General features: G+C 46.8%; 1 protein-coding gene and 1 long non-coding RNA gene across 2 annotated transcripts in view; one reads left to right on the forward strand and one right to left on the reverse strand.

The window, feature by feature from the left end:
• ROCK2 (Rho associated coiled-coil containing protein kinase 2) overlaps window positions 1-1,246 on the reverse strand; it is a 132,097-nt gene extending 130,851 nt beyond the window's left edge. The window contains exon 1 of the mRNA XM_012781049.3: window positions 585-1,246. Coding sequence (XP_012636503.1) covers window positions 585-725 — 141 coding nt within the window. The 5' untranslated portion in view covers window positions 726-1,246. The remainder of the gene's footprint in view (window positions 1-584) is intronic.
• Window positions 236-11,103, forward strand: LOC105880218 (uncharacterized). Its single transcript, XR_012918529.1, has 3 exons — window positions 236-376; window positions 2,188-2,315; window positions 5,252-11,103. It is a non-coding gene; the product is annotated as an uncharacterized LOC105880218 (long non-coding RNA).
• The last annotated feature ends 12,930 nt before the right edge of the window (window positions 11,104-24,033 follow it).

Consider the following 24,033-nt stretch of genomic DNA (forward strand, 5'->3'; position numbering starts at 1 on the left):
ATCTCGGGAAATTAAATTTACAGAAATTAAAATGTCCTAAACTACAACTACGGAGTGTTTAAAGGCAATTAAAAACAACAAAACTTTAGCTATGCGTTCCAAGATTTCAAACTAAAAGGAAAGTGAGGGCAGCTTTCTGTCATGTACCCCAGATGGATACTTCCAATAGGGACAGCATCAGGTTTCTTTCTCCCTTGCTTGCACCCAAGTCCCCACGCAGCATGACACTCTTTCAAATCGGCTAGTCTGGTGTATGAAGAATGGGCCGTCCTCCACCCTATCTCCCCAGAGTGGGTAGGCGGAAGGCAAAGAGAGGTGTTTCCTCCCAGTGCTGGAAGAAAGGAGCAGCCGGGGATGACACCAGCTCCAACAGGAGGTATAACAGAAGGAAGGAATCAAAGGCGGGTCACTACTCTTGGAACTTAGTCGCAGGAGCGTTTGGTCTCCGGCCTCAGCTGCCGGAAGCTGGGCGGGGTGGGGTGAGATCTCCCCACCCCACGGATGGATGGGCACAGAGGGGTGGCAGAGGGGGGATCAGAGGCATGAGCTGGAGCGGGAAGGGCTCCCAGGCCCGGGCCACCTACCAGCAAGCTCTCCACGTTGATGGGGGAGCGAGGGTCTCGGATCAGCGCCTCCAGCTTCCTCTGGCGGCCCGCGCCGGCCCCGTCCCCCGGCACGGTCTCGGGGGCGCCGGGCATTTTCCCCGTCGGCGGGGGCCGGCTCATGCCGCCACCACCGGGCCCGCACTCCGGCTCCTCGCGCTGGGGTCCGGCAGCCTCGGGGCCTAGCGCCGCCCCCGAACCACCGGCTCCGGGCGGGGCTCTGCCCCGGCCCACCGCCCGCCTCTAGCTCGGGCTCCGGGTCTCCGCGCCCGTCCGGGGCCCAGGGGCTGCTGCGAGGGGCCCGCCCGGCCCGGCCCGGCCGGGAGCGACGAGGCACAGACGGCGTCCCCGCCCCTCAGTCAGATTCGCGCCGCCCGGTCCGCTGGTCCGCCGCGAGCTCCAGCAGGACGCCGCGGGCGGGAGCGGGGAAGTGGCGGCGCCACCGCCGCCGCCCTGACCGCCCCACCCTCTGGGGCCCCGGGAGGCTGAAGCCCAGGCGTGAGGGACTACGGCCGCCGCCAAGCCGCTGCCATGGTCGCCTCCAGCCGCCTCGCAGTCCCGCCGCCCCGCGCCCCTCACACGCACTCCCGCGCGGCGGCCCGTCTCCGGCCGCGCGCCGCCGCTACCCACAAGCCCTTCCGCCCGCGGCCGCCGGCGCGCGCCCGCTCGCCCCGCCCGCCCCGCGCGCCCCCGCGCCCGCCGGCCTCGGCTCGCCGCGCTGCCTCTTTCTTTCCTCCAGTATGCTCTGCTTCGCTCTGTCCTTTGCACCCCCTTCCCCCGCTTCCTCGTTCGGGGTCCTGAGAGGCGAAGGCGCCGGGCCCGCGGCCCCTGCCGAGCCCTCGTGGGGGAGGGGCGGCGCCCCCGCCCGCGCCCCTCCCGCCTGACCCCGCCGCGGCGACGACCCCGTGGCCTCTGAGGCGGTCCCCCGCCGCCGGGGAGGGGGCCGGGGAGGACGGGCGGGCCCGCGCCCCCGGCCCCGCTGACTCAGCGCGCAGCTATGCGGGCCTTGCATCACCCGCGCCGGAGCCGCCGCGACCACCGGCCGCTGCCCCCGCGCGCCCGGCTCTGCCTCGCGGGGCCTCCCGGGCCGCGGGGCGTTTGGCGGGAGGGTGGGAGAGGCGCCCGCGTGCGCTGGGCGTCGGGAGTTCGGGAAGGGCAGAGGCGGGTGGAATCCTAGGCCTGGGGCAGCAGGGCCCGCGGTGTCGAAAACGTTTCTGCCGCTCCTCGGCAGTCACCTCCCCGCCCGGGCTTAATCGCTAACCGCGTCGAGGGAGCGGGAGAAAAACACTCGCACTCCGCAGGCTTTCGCGGGGTCCTTTCCTTTGGGGGGGCGGAGGGGGGTGGTCGTCGGTGCCGCCCCCCACATTCCTGCCTTCTCGAGGCCCGTGCCATTGGTCACATCCGCCCAGGGCGCAATATGAAAAATATGTGCCAAGAGCTGTAAAACTGTCCATAGAGCCCTTTTGACCCAGTAAACCCATTTAAGGAAGTACATTTCTAAGGAAATGATCCAAAGGGGGAAGGGGGGTGGAACTTGCGGAAAGATGTTTACAGCAGGGCTATTCACAATGTTTGTAATGACCAGAACCTGGGAATGGACCCAATTTGTCCAACAATTGAATACTCCAAGCAAGCTCTGTCGCATTACAGGAAGAATCCTGGCAGGTATGCGGACTGTGTCAAGCACATGAAATTTTGGCAAGTACATGAAAGGTGTGTTGGAAATAAAGTTAAATGAAATAAAACAACCACAAAATAGTTTGTGCACACTATTTAAGGCTATGTAAAATGAGCAGCAATAAGAAACAGAGGAGAATACAGTTGTATTTTAAGTGAATGGGATTTTTTTCGTGCGTAAAGACACTTAAGAGCACGTTAAAATTTCAAAAATTGAAATGTTGTATTGAGATACTTGAGCCACTCCAAAAAAGCCACAATCTGATAGCTATTAAGTAATAAAAATGTTGAGAACCTTCTCACTGGCATGTCAGAGATAAGTCCACCGATAGGCCAAAGCCCTAACCTTGCAAATGTAGCATTTTAATCATTAAGTGTTCTGAGAGCCTCTTTTGTTTTGGGTTAAAGCCACCCTTACTTGCACTTAGGCAGGAAGAGGCCTTAGATGATACAATACAGCTTTTTCATTTCAATTAGTAGCACTGATTTCTGGTCAAAAGGTAAGTCATTTAAGTCTGTGTGTTGAGTTATTCATTTATACCTCCACAGACCTCACCAGGAGGACAGAGTAAGACACTCCTCCTATTGAGCATTGGAGCAAAATAATGAGATAATCCATGATTACAGATTCTTATTTCAGTAGCTATATAATATGCAAGGCAAAAGGAACATTAGGTGATTCTCAGTTTCCAAATTATTTTTGCAATGACTAGGCTGTATATTTCTGTGGAGTTTGGAGGGATAACAGGATTCTCTGGTCCCGAACACTGGACATGGAAACCTTATTTCAAAAGAAAGAGTAGTGATCAACAAGCTACTATGCAGGGTACCTTCTTCATATGGTTATTTACATAGACCAGAAAAAGCCATAGTATAAAAGATCTTCACCCAAGATCTGTACCATTGTTTACCAGGAAGAAGAAAAGGCTAATCTTTTCTTCTTGAGCTAAAAATTGGGGGGGAGGGGTAAAGAGAGGGGGTAAATACAACACTTCTTGTTTTACAAAAGTAATGCACGAATGCATTCTTGTAAAAGTTCAAACAGACCAGAAATATATAGAACATAATCTGAAAAATTACTCTCCCACATACATTCTTGTATCATTCCAGGCCTTTATCCATCCTCATACATATACATATTTGCATATACACATGTATCTTTTTCCCACATATATGCAATTATACCATATCATAGTATTTTGCATCTTGATTTTTCCCTCAATAATATCTTAGAGATATGTCCATGTCTGTTGACAGAAATCTAACTCATTCTTTTTAACTGTTGTACTCTAGTCCATAGTATATGGCTGTACCACACTGTATTTACTCTCTGTTAGCACAGTGGTTAAGAACAGACCTCTATAAACAATTGTCTGGGCTAAAATCCTGCCCCTACTACACACCAACTGTGTGACCCTGAGCAAGTTACCTAACTTCTCTGCATCTCTGTGTCCTTATGTTTGCTATAAAGTGCTTTGAAAGTGTGTTGGCCCTCACTAAATGATTGATATTATTAGTATTTTCTAATTTTTCCCTGTCACAAACAATAATGCCATTGACATCTTATATATTTGCCTTCGTGTGGAAATATTTGAAGAGTATAGATCCCTAAAAGTGAAATTGTTGTAACAAAGGGTAGGCATACTTTAAATAGTTACAGATACTGCCAAACTGTCCTTTAGAAAAACTATGCCAGTTTACGTTCTCACCATCAGTAGAAGAAACTGCCCATTTCCCACTATGACAAAATTAAATATTACAATTTTTTACATTTTTGCCAATGGGCAAAAAAGATGGCATCTTGTTTTAACTTGTCTTCCCTTAATTACTACTAAAGATGGGCATTTTGTGTATCTGTTTCTTCTCAAATCTCCTGTTTATATCTTTTGTCCATTGGTTTTTGCCTCTTTCTTAGTGATTTACAAGAGTTCCTCATGTATTATGGATAGTTCTCCTCATTATAATATCTTTGTTAAAATATGTTATAGTTTGCAAATATGTTCTTCCAATTTGTTGCTTGTCATTCAGTTTGGTTTTGGTATCTTTTGTCACAAAAGTTTTTACCTTATATTCAGTCAAATCAGTCAATATTTTCCTTTATGGCTTCTGGATTTTGTGTCTGGGCTGGGGAAGATTTCAAACCCGGTTTGAAATTGCAACAGGCTATATAAAGGAAATGTTAGGAAATGGCAGTTCTAACACTACCAGCTCAGCTCATCCCAAATTAGCTACAGAAAGGGGCTCCATGTCCATGCTCTTCTCCGAGGGGTCTGCTGCCCTCATTCTTGCTGCTCTGCAACTGTGTCCCATGTCAGCTGCTTCTTTTCAACATTGTCTCTGGGGTATGCTGAGCACAGGTGAGACAGGCAGGGACTTGGACAAAAACTTTCGTTCAATACTAAGGAAGAACAATGGGGAAATAAGCCCAGAAAATCCAGGGCATTTAAACAGGCTGGCCAATCGGAGCATAAGGCTTTGATTCTACCACAACTTGCTTGCTCTGCAGGACTTAAAAGCTCCACCCCATTTCATATGAATTTTGTCTGTGATTCTTTTGTCCATCTCTTCATTCCCAGCCCTTTCTAAGTGGTTGGAGTCAATTTAACAGCCATTACTCAACAATGCCTTCCCAGCCCTCCTGAGGCTTCTGTCCCAAAGCCAGGGCCCAGGCTTCCCTCTTTGGTCTGAGGCCTGTCTCCTCCGTTCTAGTTTTTGATTTGAGGGATCTGCTTCTTCCCCAAGAATTAATTTAGCCTTCAGATGCAAACTCACCCTCTCCACCCACAGATAGGGCTGCAAAAGGATCACTTTTTTGTCTTTCAATCTAGCTCTTAGTAATTACTTACTTGTTTAATGATAATAATTATTATTTTAAGGGCTTACTATGGGCTAGGCAGCATTCTTTATAGAAATTATCTTAATTCTCCAAACAGCCTTTTGCTAATGGTAATATTATTGTGCCCATTTTACAGATGATGTAATGGGGACTCAGATATATGCAAATGGAATGAATAAATGAATTAACAAATGGATAGATGAAAACGATGAGCTGTGAATGGTCTGGCCATCATGGATAAAACACGTAACAACTTTTCCCGTCTTGCTTCACACCACCAAGCAACTCAGACTGGAGCTGTTGTAGTGAGACGCCTCTGCCCACATAAGCCAGGATTTAATAACAGAATAAAGGAATGGACTCTCAATACAAAGATGTCATTATCTTTGTAAACTCCACTACTACAAAGGATACAGAGTTTAATGGTTTATAAAATAGACTTTCATCCTAAGTTTCATTCATGGTTCTGGTCATAATTCCCAGGGTGAACGAGTAAAGCACTGAACCCCTCTGTGAGTCAGTTTCCTCATACACAAAACAGAAATAATGACGCTTGGTTGTCATTAAGGCTTCTTAAGATCCCCAGATGAAAGATACTGTATTCATCCAAGACATATTATTCATCAGCATACTATGAAAGAAAGACTCTCAGAGGAGAAAGATCTGGCCATGGTTCAGCAGTGTGCTCAGAAGTAAATGGTAAGTCACTCCAAAAATGTATACATCGTAGACATATGTTTCGGAAGAAATGACTGGATCCTGGAAAGCTAAGCTTAGACTCCAGCTCTGCTAGTTTGTGGAGAGACCTTGACGTCATACCTGGCGATCTCATTTTCCCCATTAGTGAGATAGAAATGGTACCAGGATTCTCCATGTGATTTCCCTACTCAAAAACCTTCACTGGGTCTTCTATGATTGTGCATGAAATCCTCAGCTTAGAATTCAGAGGTTTCTACAGGAGTCCACAGCCTTCCTTTACAGACTTTTGTTCCAGTGCTCCTCTTCACTTTTTCTCAAAATGAAACACACATAACTCTTCCCTCTTTGGTGAAGCCACTTTCCAGCCACGGGGAATGGCACCTCCCAGCCCATCTCTGCCCGTTGAGCTCCTGCCCGTCCTTCAAGAAGACCTCCTCTTCCTTGAACCATGGCTTGATGCTTACTGAGTTCTGGATCCCCTGTAGCTTTTAAAAAGATATTTAGCAAGGTGCTTGCCTCAGATACATGAGAAGAGCAGTGTCTTTATTCTTCTTTCAATGTTTTTGACATCCAGAAACTTGGGTCTGTTATATGTCCAGAGTAAGTTAGTAATTTCAATTTCCCATTGTTTGCCATAAAGAGTGTCTTCCTACTATTCCACTCTCCTAGCACTCTGGTCCAGCAAAACTATAAACTGTGTAGGATGCATTATCCATGGGAGAGACCACGCCATTGCCACCTCTGCCTTTGCTGGAACTGCTGAATCTTCTTGTAAATTCAGCTTGAACACTGTGCTAAGTTCTTTGGCAGATACAAAAATGACTGAGTATGGGTTATTCCTACACAGAGTTTGCAACCAAGAATTGTTGATTCAAGCTGGGCATGGTGATGTGTACCTGCAGTCCCAGCTACTTGGGAGGCTGAGGCAGGAGGATCCCTTGAGCCAAGGAGTTTGAGTCCAGCCTGGGCAACATAATGAGACCCTGTCTCAAAAAAAAAAAAAAAAAAGAAAGATTAAATTTAAAAAGCCTGTTGATCGGATACTCAATTTTTTTAAATGGCTGAATATATAAATGAAAAAACACAAATCATTGTAATTCAAGAACCATATGTGCCCAAAGAAATTCACAGATAACATTGCTATGAGAACCCAAAGAATCCTGAAGCAAGAGATGTCTTTTAGCAAAGGGATCAGAAAAAGGAGGTGGCATGTGACCTAGTCCTTAGGGTTCAGCAAGGTTTGGAAATGGAAAGAGAGAACAGTCCTCCAGGCAAAATGAGGGAAGGAGTGGGAAAGTATGAGTAAATAAAAGGAAAAAAAATGATGCCTAGAGAACGGGACACACAGTGGTTGGACCGAGAGTGGGTAAGTGAAACCAGATCAGAGGAGGCCTAGAGGCTGCACTGGCTTGCAATGTGACGTCAAAGAAGCCACTGCAGTCCAGTCCTCCAGGACTCACTGTAACCGAAGCTGTTGGCATAGGATGCCATCCAGGTCTCTCCAGCTGCACCACCCTCTGATTCCGTAGCCCTGTGTGGCAGGCGGGAGGGACCTCTCAGCGGTCATGGGCAAGGTGGGGGTGGGACTTGGAAAGAGTCCTCAGCCCTCAGCCGCAGAGTGGAAGAATGCCAGTTTAGAGGGCATTTTACTAATCCACAGCCCACTGTTTGTAATTAGGTAGTTTATGATCATGATCGATTAAAAACTTACAAAGCATACAAAAAAGAAAGCTGTAGTTTGAGTGATGGGTCATTAGAATGCAGGAATATACTTAGTTTCCATAAAAGCCTGCCTTGTTGTGAAATGAGGAAACACTTTAAACTTCCTGGCCTTTAGAGTGGCGCTTTGATGGCTACGGCTGCCCTCGGGATATTCCATTTGCTCCTTTGGCCTCTAAGCAGAGTCAGGGCCTCCGTGGAGTGAACCAGAGGAGGCCGGCGCGCTGCGGGTGAGAGCTGTGTGCCAGGCGCACGGGCTGGTCGAGGCTCTGGGCAGGATGTGACAGTGGGGATGACGGCATTTGCAGTAGAGTCAGAGAGTCAGAGACACCTCATTTCAGGCCTAGCTCTGCCTTTTCTAGCTGTGCAGCCTTGAGCACCTCTGTGAGCTTCAATTTCTCTGCTGGGATTTTTATAAGGAACACATAAAAAGAAGGCTCATACGGCATCCAGCGTATTGAACAGGTGCTCTGCATAGGCTAGCTCCTTCCCGCCTGGCAGAAGCTGACAGAATTCCAGGCATTGTCTCTTTCATGTATTCATTTTTTTCATTTATTCACTCAACAAAGAAATGTATGTGCTGGTAACACAATGGTGAACAACAGAGAAATAATCCCTGTTGGCCCTTACTAGGCTTATAATCTAATGGAGGGGACAGATATTCAACAGCCATTTATTGGCTGTGTGACTTTAGGCAAGTCACTTAACCTTGCTGAGCTCTGCTTCCTCGGTGGTAAAAGCTATACCACAGAGTTGATTTCAATACTAAAATAAGCAAATGTATGTGCAGGGGCTACACGAGTATGGGAGTCTGGATACCGCTGCAGTCTTTTCTCTGACGTCCTGCAACAGCCTCCAGCTTGGGCTCTGGACGTGGAAGAGGAGGGACAGGGGGTGTTAGGATGGCCCTCGGGTTTCACCAGGCTTCATCAGCAAAGTAGCAAAGATTGATTATTGTATCTGAATGCTGCCAATTTATTTTAGGGTAGATAAAAATAAATGATTTAAAAACAAACAAAATCAGAAGCAGGTTAATCCATGGTGATTCTTTTGCCCTTTTCCAGAAAAAGAAAGAGAGATATTGAGGCAACTACTGAATCAGAATGCCAATGGCCACAGTCTTCATGCCTTTGGATTTCTTATTGACATTCTCGCTGACCATGTTTAAACAGGGGCTGTTAGGCACAGTCACTGTTTGCTGTGGCCCAGCAGGGCCGACCAGGGAAGGCCGTTCAAACCTCAACATAGATCACTCCTATGCAAGGAGGTGGGAGCCACGTGTTGGAAGGAAAAGGGTAAACTCTGCTCTCATCAGCTGTGCCATGAGCCTCCAGAAGTAGCACCGACACTCCGCTGCCCAGATTGACAGCTCAGCAGAGCAGAGGTGCTCCGAAAGGGACACCCAGCCCCAGAGCTCTGTGCTCTGGGAGTGGCGAGAATTTCAAGAGCATCAGACACATCAGCCTCAGGTATCATCAGCCTTACGTATGATCCCCACTCCCACTTCAAGACAACAAGAAGGTGACTTACTGGTGAGCACAGCAGCAGTCCCTCCCAGGGCGTCCAAAGACAGCCAGCACGTACAGCTGCCTCTGTGGCAGCAGCCTCAGTACAAGTCACAAGTGGTATTTTGTGGGACTATTTATCAATCAGTAAAATGGGTTGAATGCCTACCATGCATCGGAGACTCCGACTGGCACCAAGGGGAACTCAGAGATAAGAAAGGCAAGGTCATGGACCTTGTGATTTGGAGAGAGAAATGAGACAAATAAATATACAGGGCCTGGCCAGGAGCAAGTGCTCAGTGTATTTATTGCCTACACAAAGGATGGACTGAATGAATGAACCGGATATACACACAAGAAAGGCATGCGGTACAGAAGAAAGAACACAGGACTTGGAATCTGAAGACACAGTTGGCATCCTGGCTCACCCACTTCCCAGCTAGGTGGTTCTGCTTGCTTCCAGATCCATGGTCCACCTGCTCTGTGCCCCATGGTGACCTGTGTAGATGCCTTCCCAGGGCTCCCTTGTGGTCTGTCTTCTGGCTGGGCTCAGCCCAAAAGGAATCCCTTGAAAGAGACTGGGGGTGAGGACAGGATTTCTTCCCCTCCCCGGGCTCAGCCTCTGGCAGCAGCCCTGCACCTCAGTCCTTGCACTCCCACAGGTTGCTTCCCACTTCTCACTGGGCTCGGGGAACATTATGTCCTGCCCCTGCCTTGCCCTTTGACCTCAGTTTCTGTTACTGATGTCTTAGTCCTTCAACACTCTGTCTTCCTTTAATCCTGTCCATACCTCTGGAAAAAGTTCCTCCTTGGAACTAACCACCTGAGTTAGTTCCATTTCCTGCTGAGACCCAACTCATTAGGTAAATTAGAGGAAATCATGGAACTTCTCAGAGTGCCAGATTCTTTGACTATGAAATAGAATAACAACAATACTTAGGACTAGTGCTATGCCTGAACATTGGCCCTAATAAACATTGGCTGCTTGAATAAATCAATGAGTGAATGAACTAATGAACGAATGAATGAATGGCTAAGAGGACTAATGATGAGGTGTTACTGTACTAGGTGTGAAAATGTCGGTTACTATAATTCTTATTAAATGGCAAATGAATCTAACAGTGTTAACTATCTCGATATCCTAAAATGGGCACGGGTCAAGAATCAGGAAATCTGATTCCACTTGCTAACTGTGTGGTCTCAGGAAAATTATCTCCCCATTCTGTGCCTCTATTTCTTCCCCTGTAAACAAAAGAGTTGCAGGTAATAACCTGTAAGTACCCATCCAATTTGGAGATCCTATCAAGTACTCAGCATTCAGGGGACTGTACAACAATCTGAGTTGCAGAAGCTGGGGAAGGCCGTGGGGAGGAAGCAGGAACTTGAAGAATGGAACCATAACTGGAAGAGCAGAAGATCTCCCAATGGAGCGAGTCTTGGGGGGTGGATGGTGGGTCACCATGCTGGTGACTAAGAAGAACATCCAGCCGGAACAGAAGTTGCCCATGGGACATAAGGGGAAATGGCTGGGGACAGAGCCTGGAGACACATGACCATCAGACCGAGAAACTGAAAGGAACTGTGGAAGAAGGAGTCTGACCTCCTCAAGGACCCAAAGCTAGTGCGGAACTCGGGTTCTCGTTTCCTCTGCTGACCCACTGAGTTGCCATCAGGGTCTGTCTCTCCATCTCCTGATGGCAGTTGCCTTCTCCCTTTTGTGATTCCTTTCTTTGAAGGTCACTTGTCAAAGTAGGGTTGGAGGAAAATTTATTAAGTGAGGAAACCATTCGGTAACAGATATTTTTGGCACCATTCAAATCTTGGCAAAAGACATGTGCCTGTCGTTATCCCGCTTGCATTTTAAAATATGTTTGTTTGCAGCAAAGTCAAAGGCATGCTCACCAAAACAAAGTGATGTTTTTAAGTTCTTGAAAAACTATAAATCCAGGGAAAAAATGTAATTGGCCTCGAGCAAGAATATTCACTGGAGGATACTAGGCATTAAGTCAAAAGTACTTGTAAACAAATGATAAAAATTAACAATAAGGATGATAATGTAAAACTGCTGTAGGACAACTGGAGTTATTTGAAAAATGTGGCTAGCTGTGTGAGTTTAGTCATCTCCCTTCCCTTCTTGGGCCTCAGTTTCCCCTTAAAATAAGTTTCCCCTTCAAATAAAGGATTTAGACCCAATGGTGGGCTCTAGAAGGCTGTCCTGCCCTGATGGGGCCTGCGGGTCCCACGTTGCTGCTCTCTCCCCCTTTGTTGGGAACAGCATTCCCAGGAGGGCACAAGAGAACTTTCGTCACTTGTTTCGGCTCTTCTGATGTCCCTCCCTTGTGTGGTCTCTTGGCGCCCAGGAGCTGGAGAACCAGGGCAGCTGCTCAGCTCTGGCACTTTGGCTCTGGCCAGAGATGAAAGGAGTCCACGCCAGCCTGCCATAAGGCTGGACCTTTGGGTAGAGGTCATCTGGACGTGTGCCGGCCTCACTGCCACTGCTGGGGACAGGACTTGTCCCCTCTTGCAGATGCTCACCAGAGGAGCCCCTGAACATTTTTCCAATCTCCTGTCCACATCCCGCATGACACCCAGAGGGGTCATTCCACAATGCTCATCTGTTACTGTTACTGTTATCTCCAGCTCAAATATGTCGGTGACACTCCCTTGCTAAGCTACGGCAATGTGGCCCTGAGAGACACTTAGTCACTGGAGTCACTAGAGAATGTAGCCACTCTCTCTCTCCCTCCCCCTGGCTGCCTCCTACTGCTCCTAGAGTCCTGCAGGAAGGAAACCTGTTCAGCCTCATTGAACTCAGTGTGTTTCCCAAATATATTCAACCAAAGGACTTTTTTTTTTTTTTTTTTGCTTAGTAACTCCAAGAAATGTCCCTCAGAACTACAGTTCCCCATAATATGCCCTGGGTAATACTGCTGTGTGGATTAAAATCCAAACTTGCTAGTGTTTAGACAAGGCTTGTCTCAGTCCAGACCCAGATAACCCTCCACCTCGCTTCCCAGTACCCATCTGTGCACCCTAAATTCCAGCTCCATTGAATGATGAGTTGGTAGTTGATGACACGTGTGTGTGAGAATGTTGCAAAATATAAACCTGGAGAAAGAAAAGAAATACAGAGCCTTAAGCAAGTATATTACCTGAAGGATCCTAGGTCGCAGGCCACAAGCACTAGAAAAGTTAAACTATACTAATTATTTGCTCACTTTTTTGTCAAGAAACTAGGCAGTTATTCCCCCTCCAGGCCTTTGCTCCTGCTGATCCTACGGTCTGGAAACTTCCCTCCTTTCTTTACCTATAAAGACTGTATTCATCTTTCAAAGCTCTAAAGTGTCAGCTCTTCTGTGGAACCCCCAAATTCTGTATAAGAATTTATCACTCATTGCTCTGAGTCATCGTAGCATTTTTCATGAGCTTCTGTTAAAGTACTTTTCATTCTACTCTCCCCGATATGTATAATAAAAGCTATGATCTATGGGTGGCCCTCGGGACCACTATTAGGTGGCAGGCAAGAAGCTTACTGGTTAAAAAGAGATACAGTCCCTGTTGTCTGTGCTTCTGTGTCCCCTCCCCTCACCGGGGAGCCTCTTGGATCATCACGTCCTTGGAACCTTCTTCCCATATGCTGCTCCATCCCGAGTCTGTCTCAGCCACACATGTGGAACTAACTCGTGTATTGACTTGTCTCCTACTACAATAATCTGTTGAAATCAGGGGGAAAAATGGTTCTGAGCCCTAAAAGGAGAGACAATGATGAATTAGCAATGGTTCCCAAATTAAGGGTTTACTTATTTGACATTTAGACAGTCATGAAGGACATGGAGAGCAAGGAAAATGGGCACAAAAAGTCCTATCTGAATAGGCAGAACAGATGTACACTTTAGGCTTTTGTTCAAGCCTTTTTCTTCTAGATCCACGCCTGCAAACCAGTGTTGTATTAGAGAGGGCAGATGAGAGGTGTGGGGCAGTGATGCAGAGGAACTACCAGCGACAGCGGGATGTGACAGTGAGCAGATGCCGTAGAACCAACACAGAAGGAAAACTGATTTGAGCCGTTGAGTGGAGGGCGAGCAGTGCTGTGAACTTTGACTGTCTCGACCGCCATGGACTCCGTGACACTGCAGGTCAGCACAGACCGTCACAGAGACGCCTGGATTATCAAGAAACGTGAAACTACTTGTCATGCCCTCTGAAGGAAGCCAAGTATATACAAGCTATTTGGGAAAAATTTCTTTTTAAAATAACAAATGATTGTTCAAAAGGTTAATATTTCCCCCAAGATAGCCTCTCAGTTCATGCCTTTTGTTCTCAAGTCTTTACTCAAATGTCACCTTCCTGAACACCTTTATTTAAATTGCTGCCTCCAGCCCCTGCCAACTGCCAGCACTACCCGTCCCCTTTTTCTACCACATTTTTCTTTGTACCAAGTATCACCTAATATAACTTAGTGCTTGATTATTACCCATGTCTCCCACCCCCAAAAAATATGTACTTTGTGAAGGTAGGGGTTTGTCTATCTGTTTTGTTCCCTGCTGTATCATGGTGAAACTGCATCTGGCATCTCTACAGGCCTTCATTATTGAATGAAAGCATGAATGAATAGATTCAGTTATTTGGAAGACATATTTAAATTTTTTAAAGTCATATTATAGAAATACTGGTTAAATGCAGAGAAACTATTAGAGAAATTTTTAACATAAGGCATATTAATTCATTGGCAATATTTATTAAGGTCATACTCCATGCAGACACCTAGCATTGGAGATTTGCTTGTTTTGTTTATACTCACACTTCTGAAGCACCAAGTCCTCTACATGCAGAGTCACTGACAAGCTACACACACACAGACATACACATACACAAACAACATTCCGGTTTCTTCTTGTAGCTTAGCTTAGATCTTATCAGCTCTTTCATGTAAAGGTTTGACAAGTCTGGTCTATGTCTCCTTCAGGAAATTCTTAGAAGTAGGAGATGATGATATTGATTAGAAATGATGGTGTTTGCCATGGGTGAGCCTAGAATCAATATTTAACCACTGTTTATTGGGATGTTGGAGGCAGCTATTGGGTTCCGAAGAGTATACTAGACATAGAGCCAGAAAATTTATGTCCTAGTCCTAGACCCATATCTTAAAAGCCGATTCTGGAAAGTGACTTAACCACAAATAGCTGGTTCAGAGGTCTTTTTTACAGAACTTTGTGAACTACAAAGTGCCATACAATTTTAAGGAATCATCATTATTTCGTTGAGAAGTAAAAAGTATATTACATGGCACTAGAAAAGAGTAAGATCTTGGTGACTCATGACTCTAAAAATTAATGGGTATTAATCTTGATATCCAGGCCAACTGGATATGGAATTTGTGTGACCTTTACTTTTAAGACATGTTTCATCATGTGCAAAAAAGACTTCTACCTAGTTCCAACCTGCTGGGCTGATTTCTGTGACTCTTATCATAACTGATAAGGTCTGTAGGTCTGCGGCAGTCAATAGGGATGGATTCCAATTGATCCTGCAGCCTCACTTGATGGTTCCCTAAGAGTGAAACTTTAGAGATCGAATCAAGATGGCAGAAGAGAAACACCGCCAGACAAAGTGTCTCTGCAGAAAAGACAGATTCTAAGAGAAATTAGAAGAAGCAAGAAGACGAGCATACATTGGATGAGAGTCAGAAGGAGGGGTACCTGAGACCACAGGAGACGCCACAGGAGAAGGTTGTGGAGGAGAACTGGAAGCAGAGACCTCTGGAACAGCCTGGAGACCAGTAGCAAGGGTAGGTAGAGCAATTAACTCTCCCCTCCCTTGCATCTCGGACTGCTGGTGGGCGCCCCAGCGGATGGAAAGACCTGCGGAGACCAGCCCAGAGACGGCCGCCACCAGTGAGCAGTAAGCCTATAGCGGACGTGGCACCAGGCCCCCAACTCCCGCAGGGCACTTCCCTGTGCACACACCCGAGCCGCGCGGCAGGTGCCATATTGCCTCATTCTCCCCTCCTCCGACCCTATCCGCGGCTGCCGAGAGAGACAGTATAGCCACCAGCTTGAGGCACCTCCAGGGAGCGGGACCTTCCCTTTTGGGGCCCTACAGCTGACTGAGGGGAACTCAGACTGTGAGCTCCCCACCTGCCAGCCCTCCCAGGAGCTGCTGACCCAGTGATCCCAGGAGAACGGGGCAGACCCTGAGTCTGAGAGACATAGACCCAGCTTGGGCTTCCTGTGGGTGAATTGGGACTGGCACTCCTCTCCCTGGTGGGGATGTAGTTTGAACTCTGGGGCCCAGAGGTCAGACCTGCAGACCAGATCCCGTGCACCCAGGTCTCACATTGCCCAGGACACAGAAGGGGTATACTGGAACAGCCTACTGAGGTGTGTGTGCCTTCAGGGGAAGATCAGTGTCCCAGAGGGCAACCCTTCTTCCAAAAGGAGGCCGTGCGCCCAGCCCAGGTGGCGTTCCTGCGCAGGGAACCTCCAGCATCACAGCCAGGGGAGGCCCGGTGGCATGAGGTCTGGCCTGCTGGCAGAGGCCCAGGAGTAGCCACAGAGTTGGGGAGGGTGGAAAGAAGCGAGGCCCGCTCCACACTGCGGGTCTCAGACAGCCCCACCCCACACTCAGACTCTGACTGAGTGGGGCCATTCCAGCCCCTCCTTGGCAGCTTTTCCCGAAAGCAGAGAACAGAACTTTGACCCCTGCTAACGGCATTCGTGGTGCCCGAGGGCAGGCTTCCAGCTCTGCCCAGACTCTCTCCCAGACCAGCCCTCACTGAGGGGGAGAAAAGGACACACCTGGAAGTCCCAGGGCCTCACTGACCACCTGAGGCACTAGAGTGCCTCTCTACAGGAACAAGAGCAGGTCACAGGTCACAAAAACAACAGCGTAGCCTGTTCCTCCAAGCAAGCACCACCTACTGACAGGGAGGACACCCTGCACACCCTCTTCATGGCACCTACTGACTCATTATACAGGGAGTGGTCGAACCTCACCTACAGACACCACCTACTGGCTCAGAAACTAAAGCAAGGCGTGTGAATACCCAAATGAAAGAAGCAACAACTGATCGACATGGGAAGAAATCAGTGAAGGAACTCCGGAAATATGAAGAACCAAACGGAAACACACCCCCAAGGAAGAGCACCAGCTCCTTAAAAACGGAAACCAACCAAAATCAAGCAAACAAAATGACAGAAGAGGAATTCCGAATGTGGATCATAAGAAAATTCAACGCCCTGCAAGAACAACTCAATAACCAACACAAAGAAACCACAAAAAGCCTCCAGGACCTGGAACAAAATTTCACTAAAGAAATCGATACAATGAAGAAAAGTTTAACTGAACTCCTGGAAATGAAGAATCAATTCAGGGAACTACAAAATTCAGTGGAAAGCCTCAAGAACAGTGTAGATCAAACAGAAGAAAGATTCTCAGAGATTGAAGATAACACCTTCCAATTAAATATATCAGTCACAGAGATAGAGCAGAGAAACAAGAGAAAAGAGCAAAGCCTACAAGAGATGTGAGATTATGTGAAAAAACCTAATGTGAGGGTCATAGTGTTGCCAGAAGGGAAAGAAGACAACACTCAAGGGTTGGACAAGCTATTTGAAGATGTAATAGAGGAAAATTTCCCAGGCCTTGCTAAAAATCTTGATATACAAGTTCAAGAAGCTCAAAGGACCCCTGGGAGATTCAATGCGAAAAGGAAGATGTCATGACACACAGTCATCAGACTGACCAAAATATCAACTAAAGAGGCCCTTCTAAGAGCTGTAAGACAAAAGAAGCAAGTAACATACAAGGGAAAGCCAATTCGAACAACACCAGACTTCTCTACTGAGACTTTACAAGCAAGGAGAGACTGGGCCCCCATTCTCACTCTTCTGAAACAGAACAATGCCCAGCCTAGAATCTTATTCCCTGCAAAACTAAGTTTTGTATATGAAGGAGAAATCAAGACATTCTCAGATAAGCACAGACTTAGGGAATTCGCCAAGACAAGACCAGCCCTTCAAGAAGTACTCAAATCAGTGTTACCCACGGATCAGCACAATAAACACTCACAAATTCCTGTTAAATCTACTCAAAGCTAAAGATCAAAGCCCAGACACTACAATGGCTCAAGAGAGAAAACAAAGCAACAAAGTTCAACCCAACATAATGAACAGAAATCTTCCCCACCTAGCAGTTATCTCAATAAATGTGAATGGCTTGAACTCCCCACTCAAGAGACATAGGCTAGCTGAATGGATAATACAACACAAGCCAAGTATCTGCTGCCTTCAGGAAACACATCTAACCTGCAAGGACATTGGCCTAGGCAAAGAATTTATGAAGAAGACCCCAAAGGCAATCACAACAGCAACAAAAATAAACAAATGGGACCTAATGAAATTAAAAAGCTTCTGCACAGCCAAAAGAAACTGTCAAGAGAGCAAACAGACAACCCACAGAATGGGAGAAAATTTTTGCAAGCTACACATCTGATAAAGGGCTGATAACTAGAATTTATTTAGAACTCAGGAAAATCAACAAGAAAAAAAATCAAACAACCCTATCAAAAAATGGGCAAAGGACATGAACAGAAACTTCTCAAAAGAAGACAGAATAATGGCCAACAAGCATATGAAATAATGTTCAACATCTCTAATCATCAGGGAAATGCAAATCAAAACCACAATGAGATATCACTTAACTCCAGTGAGAATGGCCTTTATCAAAAAGTCCCCAAACAACAAATGCTGGTGTGGATGCAGAGAGAGAGGGACACTCCTACACTGCTGGTGGGACTGCAAACTAGTTCAACCTCCATGGAAAGCAATATGGAGATACCTCAAAGTGATACCAGTAGATCTACCATTTGATCCAGCAATTCCACTACTGGGCATCTACCCAAAAGATCAAAAGTCACTTTATGAAAAAGACACCTGCACTCGAATGTTTATAGCAGCACGATTCACAATTGCAAAGCTATGGAAACAACCCAAGTGCCCATCAATTCATGAGTGGATTAATAAAATGTGGTATATGTATACCATGGAGTACTACTCAGCTTTAAGAAACAACAGTGATATAGCACCTCTTGTATATTCCTGGATAGAGCTAGAACCCATTCTACTAAGTGAAGTATCTCAAGAATGGAAAAACCAGCACCACATGTACTCACCAGCAAATTGGTATTAATGGATCAACACCTAAGCGGACATATAGGAGTAACATTTATTGGGTGTCAGGTGGGTGGGAGGGGGGAGGAAGGGACGGGTATATACAACCACAACTAGTAAGAAGTGCAACGTTTGGGGGATGGACATGCTTGAAGCTCTTACTCGAGGGGGGAGGGGGAAATGAAGAATATAAGTAACCTTAACACTTGTACCCCCATAATACGCTAAAATAAAATTTTAAAAAAGAAAAAAAAAGAGTGAAACTTTAAACTTTATTCATTCACTCACTCACTCATTCATTCACTCAACAAATACTGGGCATCCGTTGGTGGCAGAAGCTGTACTAGACGCTGGGGATAACAGATGACAAATAGAAGGAGACAACGTCTCAGTGCCATCAATGATCAAAGCTGAGTCGGGAGCAGACTTACAAACACATAGTTGACGTACAGTTAGGAGCCACAAGGAGATAGGAACAGGTGCAGGGGGCCCACAGAAGGAGGCCTGACACACTCTGTCTGGGCTCCCCACAGAAAAAACGTTTCAGTGGGACTTCAGAGGAGAGGTAGGAGTTAGCCAGGTTTGGGGGGGTGGGAGACAGGAATGGAATAAAGTGAGGAAAGAATGTGGGAAGACCCTGAAGCATTTCACTGTGGCAGTTGAATACGCATTGATTGTGCACCAGTTGTGTGTGTGCTAGGCACTGTAGACGAGAAGGCATGAATATCAGGGAAGAAGATGGAGCTGAAGAGGTTAGATTTTACAGTGCATGGATGCCATGATCTCTTTGGCAGGAACCTGCCATAGTGAAAGGCACAGACTTATGGCATTGTTAGTGCAAAACAGGAGATTACAGAACATGATCCCTTGTGTGAAATTATGTACTTTCACCCTTCTGACATTCAGGAGATATTAATAAATGCTAACTGTATAGAAAACACTGAGGATACAGAAACAAGTAGGGCAGTGTCCCTATTTCTTAACAAAGCACATCAGTGAAGTGTAATAAATGCTATGACTATAGGAACACCAAGCAGGAGGACTTCATCTAATCTGGGGGGAGGGATGGGCAAGGGAAGACTTCCCAGGAGAGGAGAAATGTTCAGCTGAATCTCTAAGGGTAAACAGGAACCATGTGAGTGACTGGAATGGGAAGTGTTTCAAGCAGAAGCATGTAGAAGGTCCTGGACACCCACGGAAGGAACTGGAAGACTTCAGTGTGGCTGCCGCATAGCGCTCAGGGCCTGAGGTCTGTGGTCAGGAGTTTGGGCTTCATCCCAAGGGAAGCTGTGGGTGGATTTTAAATAGGGGAGTAGGGGACCAGCATGACAAGCATTGTATTGTGGATGTGTGTCTATATCCACATAATTGACACCTGCCACCTTGCCAGCTTGGGTACAAACTGAAGTCACTCTTCCTTAATACTCAAATCATAATGCCCACAAGCCCCCACCCACCCAAATTAGGAGAAAGATGCTATCTCTGAGATTCCCTTCTCCAGGTATTTCTGAAGACTGTCTGTGCATCAGCCCCCTGTCCCCCAGGCATGTCCTTGCTGCCACCTCCCCAAGAACATGAATGTGGCTCTGTCCTTTGATGCTGACCCTTCCGTGAATGGCCAGCTTCTGTGGGCTGCGTCCAGAGTGGCCTCACTGCCGTCACTAGAGCTGGCGCTCAGGATCTTCCCAGAGCAGGGACCATCCAGGCAGCTTGAGGAAACACCCAGTGCCTTCCATGGCCACATGAGTATCTTAGGACCCTCCCGCTGCCTCCGTGGGGGCTGATGTGGACCTGTTTCACCTCAGTGTCTCCCAGGGAGAAAAGAGAAGATCCCCCAACCCTTCTGTCACATTCAGAAGAGGCCTCCAGCAGCAAGTAGGGCATAACTGTGACAACTCTAGTGGATCAGCTCCTCTCTGCAGTGAGTAGATGGCTGTTTATCCAAAGGCAGGATAAGGCATCCTGCAGCCATGGCAGCAGACACGGTGAGGCCAGCACAGGCTCTGTCCAGAAACAGCATTCCTCTCTGGCCTGTGGGTGGGGGACAAAGCCCTCCTCCTATCCACAGGGTCAGTCCTAATTTCTTTCATGGCTGTCCAGGTGGGGAGTGCGTTTGGAGGACAGAGGCCACTGTAGCTCTCACTTGCCATGCACGCTTTGGCAGCTGTGTGTGTGTGGGGGGGTAGCTCCTTTCCACCACAGCAAACGCTTCCAGCCTCCCTAGGCAGGCCCTGGGCCTCCCCCAGCCATAAGGCCGACCTTATTTCCTGCCTAGCATTATCCACTTTTAGTAATAGTGACAGTGGATGGGTGTGGTGCCCCCCCATGATCCCAACAGCCACTGATACTGGCATATTTTACAAGATAAGGCAAATGGGTACATATGCATAAAGCAATGTCTGGAGGGCTGCTTCCCAGAATTTAAAGCAGTGCCTCTGGGTCTCGGGATTTTTTAATAATCTTCCTTGTACTTTAGTACAATGTTTGATTCTTTTTTTCACCATGACTATACATCATACTTCCAGAACAAGAATTCAGGCTTTGGAATCAGATAGCCCTGGCCTATTAGGTAGCCTTTAGTGAATCAGATCACAAGTTCCCTCATCTATTCAGTGGGAAAAAGAACATTTCACAAGGTTCAGAAAAATTCAATACTATTTTTATATTTCTAATATTTTCATTATTCATAACTAACATGACTGTACATAAATACATCAGTATGATTACGTTGTGTACCCTGGTGATGTCCCACTGTGTCCTGGCTCCCGGTCAAACCCAGGCCCAAGACGCAGCCCACATAACTGTGCTGACAGCCTAGATGTTCCATGTTTTTCTCCATGATAGTACAATAATAAAAGCATACAGAGAGATAGATAGGCATATACACTTACGTGAATATATGTAATCATACAAGAGATTGATTGATCTTTTTAAAAAAGAGATCTTATTATACCGAATTTATGTATTCTACTTTTCTTACTCAACAATACTTTCTGGAACTCCATCCAGTCACTTGGTGAAGCTCTGACTTTAATGGCTGCATAACATTTCATGATTTGAAAATAACATAATTTTTTGCATTTTCTCACATGTTTATCAATACTCACTTTGTTTCCAGTTTTTGACGCTATGAAAAATTCTGTAACACGTGTGTGCGTGTGTGTACACGCTTAGGTGTTGCTTAGGTGTTGATCCATTAATACCAATTTGCTGGTGAGTACATGTGGTGCTGGTTTTTCCATTCTTGAGATATTTCACTTAGTAGAATGAGTTCCAGCTGTATCCAGGAATATACAAGAGGTGCTAGATCACCATTGTTTCTTAAAGCTGAGTAGTACTCCATGGTATACACGTGTGCATGCACACGCACCCCTTTGTTATGTTGATGATTTTATTTCTTTGCAATAGATTTTCAGAAATGAGATTTCTGGGTTCAATGATTAGCCAGTCAACACCATTTCTAAAGCGTACGCCAAAGTGTCTCTTACATAGTAATTGCTCAATAAAGTGATGTCTGCTATTATTCTTAGTATTAGCCGGGGAGTTAACTTTTGAAAAAGTTTAGTCATTTGTTAGAGTTCCAACGAGATAAACTACATTTACTTTAAAAACATAGGTTATCTGTAATAACCGAACTAACTGTCCTTCCCTTGTTTATACAAAGCCAAAAGGAAACGGGACTTCACTGGAAAACTAAAATAGACATGCAAGTTTGCCTCCTCACTTCCTCCCTGCCATTCAAATCCATTTCCTCAGCGAGGCAGGAACTCAGAAGCCAAAGGCTCTCCGCTCCCAAAATTGGAGGTTCTTGTTTTGCATTTTTTAAAAAATTATCAGCTTCTTTGCATATCTGATTTGAAAAACAAAAAGAGAGCTGGTTGAAGAGTTTTCCAGTTGTGGAATCGCAGTGAGGAGCCGACTCTAGCTTTGGATGAGATGGATAAGTTCCTGTGTCCCGGCCCCCACTCTGCCCTCTCCCGCAGATGTCAGATGGCGGCGGGAGACCTCAGGCGGTTCCCAGTTGGAAGGGTCTCCGTGTTGTATCAGCAGCGCACAGTGAAAACCCAGGCTGCAGCTGGGGAGACAGGGCTGTCCTGCAAGATGCAGACTGGGTGGATTCTGGGCATGAGCGCTCCCAAGCCGTTTGACTAAACATCCAAGCAAGACAGATCTCTAACCCCAGACAGAAAAGGAATCTTGCAAGTTGGCTGAGGGCCAGGTGCTGGGCCCTGGACGCAGCCTGGAGCCCGGAAAGTGAGGTTCTGGGAGAGAAAAGGCACTTCCACAGTCTGGGTGAAACGGAACATAGGACTCTCCGTGTGTCTGCAGCTTTGTTCTCTTTCGCCTGGACGCTAGTGGGCTACGGGAAGCTGGGGAGGCCCGTGTGGGTGTCCCTCGGATTCCCAGCCACCAAATGGGGCGCCCTGTCCACACCGGCTAAACAAGCTTCGCCTGCCCAGCCTCCTTCGCAGCAACGTCCAGCTCTTCCTGCCCTCTTCTCTGTCTGCCTTGCATTCCAGAAGGCTGAGGACCGGGCTTCTCGCTTTCTGGCTTTTGCACCCATTTTGGGCCCCGTGACGACTTCTTGGGCAGAATTCTGCTTTTCTAGTTTGATCCTCATCACCCAGATTTTCCCACTTTGATCCAACTCTAGCTCTAAAACTCTAACCTCTCCCCAGGCTCAGGTTGTCCTCTTGGAAGGGGATTGGGGATTACGGTGGCGTGGTCAGGGGCTCAGTCTGCAAGGTGGAGGCCCAGACAGAACTCAGCTCAGAACTGGAAAAGGAACAGTTGATTGACACCTAACTGCCAACTTTTTTTCCTTGCTTGTTCTGCAACCATTATGCTTTGTGTTTCAGAGGTTCTAAGGTCCGGTCTTTATTTATGTTGCATCTACTTCGAGCAAGACCAGGCCTGAAATGAACATTGCAGGGAGACAAGAGTGGCCAGGACTTAAAGTATCAGACTGCGTCTTTGTCCTCAAGGAGCTCGGAGTGTAGACTTGGGGAACCACATGCCCAGGGAAAAATGTCTCAGTTCAAAGTTAACTAGGGGAAGGAGGAAGTGGTATAGGAATTCAGAGGAGAGGGTTGTCCCTGGGGGTTGGGGTAGGGATTACTTGGGATCAAGGCCCACCTCCACAGGTGGGGGAAGGAAGGGAGGCAGCAGTTAGCACCCACCACGTGCCAGTGTTGGTGTAAGAGCTTTGGCTGGTTATCTCTGGTAATCCTAAGATCGGGTTGGAAGGGAGAAGGGAAGAAGCCATTTCAACCAAAGAAATGGTGCAATTAAAATACTGACAGCATGGTCTGAGCCATGGCTAAATCTATTCAAGTTGAATGTTTGTATTGACAAAACACACTTCTCTACCAGGACAGAAATAGCCCCAATCCACGTATCAAATGGCCAAGGAGCAAGTTTAGTTGGCTTACTCCAGAATCACGAAGAGTTCTCTGAGCACCTGGAACGCTTTGGGTACTGCGGAAACTGTGACATGGGAAGAGATCGTTGTGGACCCCGGGATTTGCTGAGGTCTCAGGCTCACATGCTCAGGGGTTTCGGGGTAAGAAAGATTATGGGAACTTTTATGGCCTTATTGAAAAGTCTCACCCAAGCATTATTTCTCATATCATATCTATAATGAAGAATGATGAAAGAAAAAAAAAAGGAGAGAATTTAAAAAATCAGACAATGTATGTTTAAGCCCTTAATACCTGTATTTATTCCTAGAGTTTGTTCAATACATGTTTTCTCACAGGAAAACAGTGAACACAATTGGTAGGGTTCTGTTCCGTGTGTTCACAGCCTAGTTGGAGAGTTAGACA

Source organism: Microcebus murinus, chromosome 3 (genome assembly GCF_040939455.1).
Source record: "Microcebus murinus isolate Inina chromosome 3, M.murinus_Inina_mat1.0, whole genome shotgun sequence".
In the NCBI taxonomy this organism is placed as follows: domain Eukaryota; kingdom Metazoa; phylum Chordata; class Mammalia; order Primates; family Cheirogaleidae; genus Microcebus; species Microcebus murinus.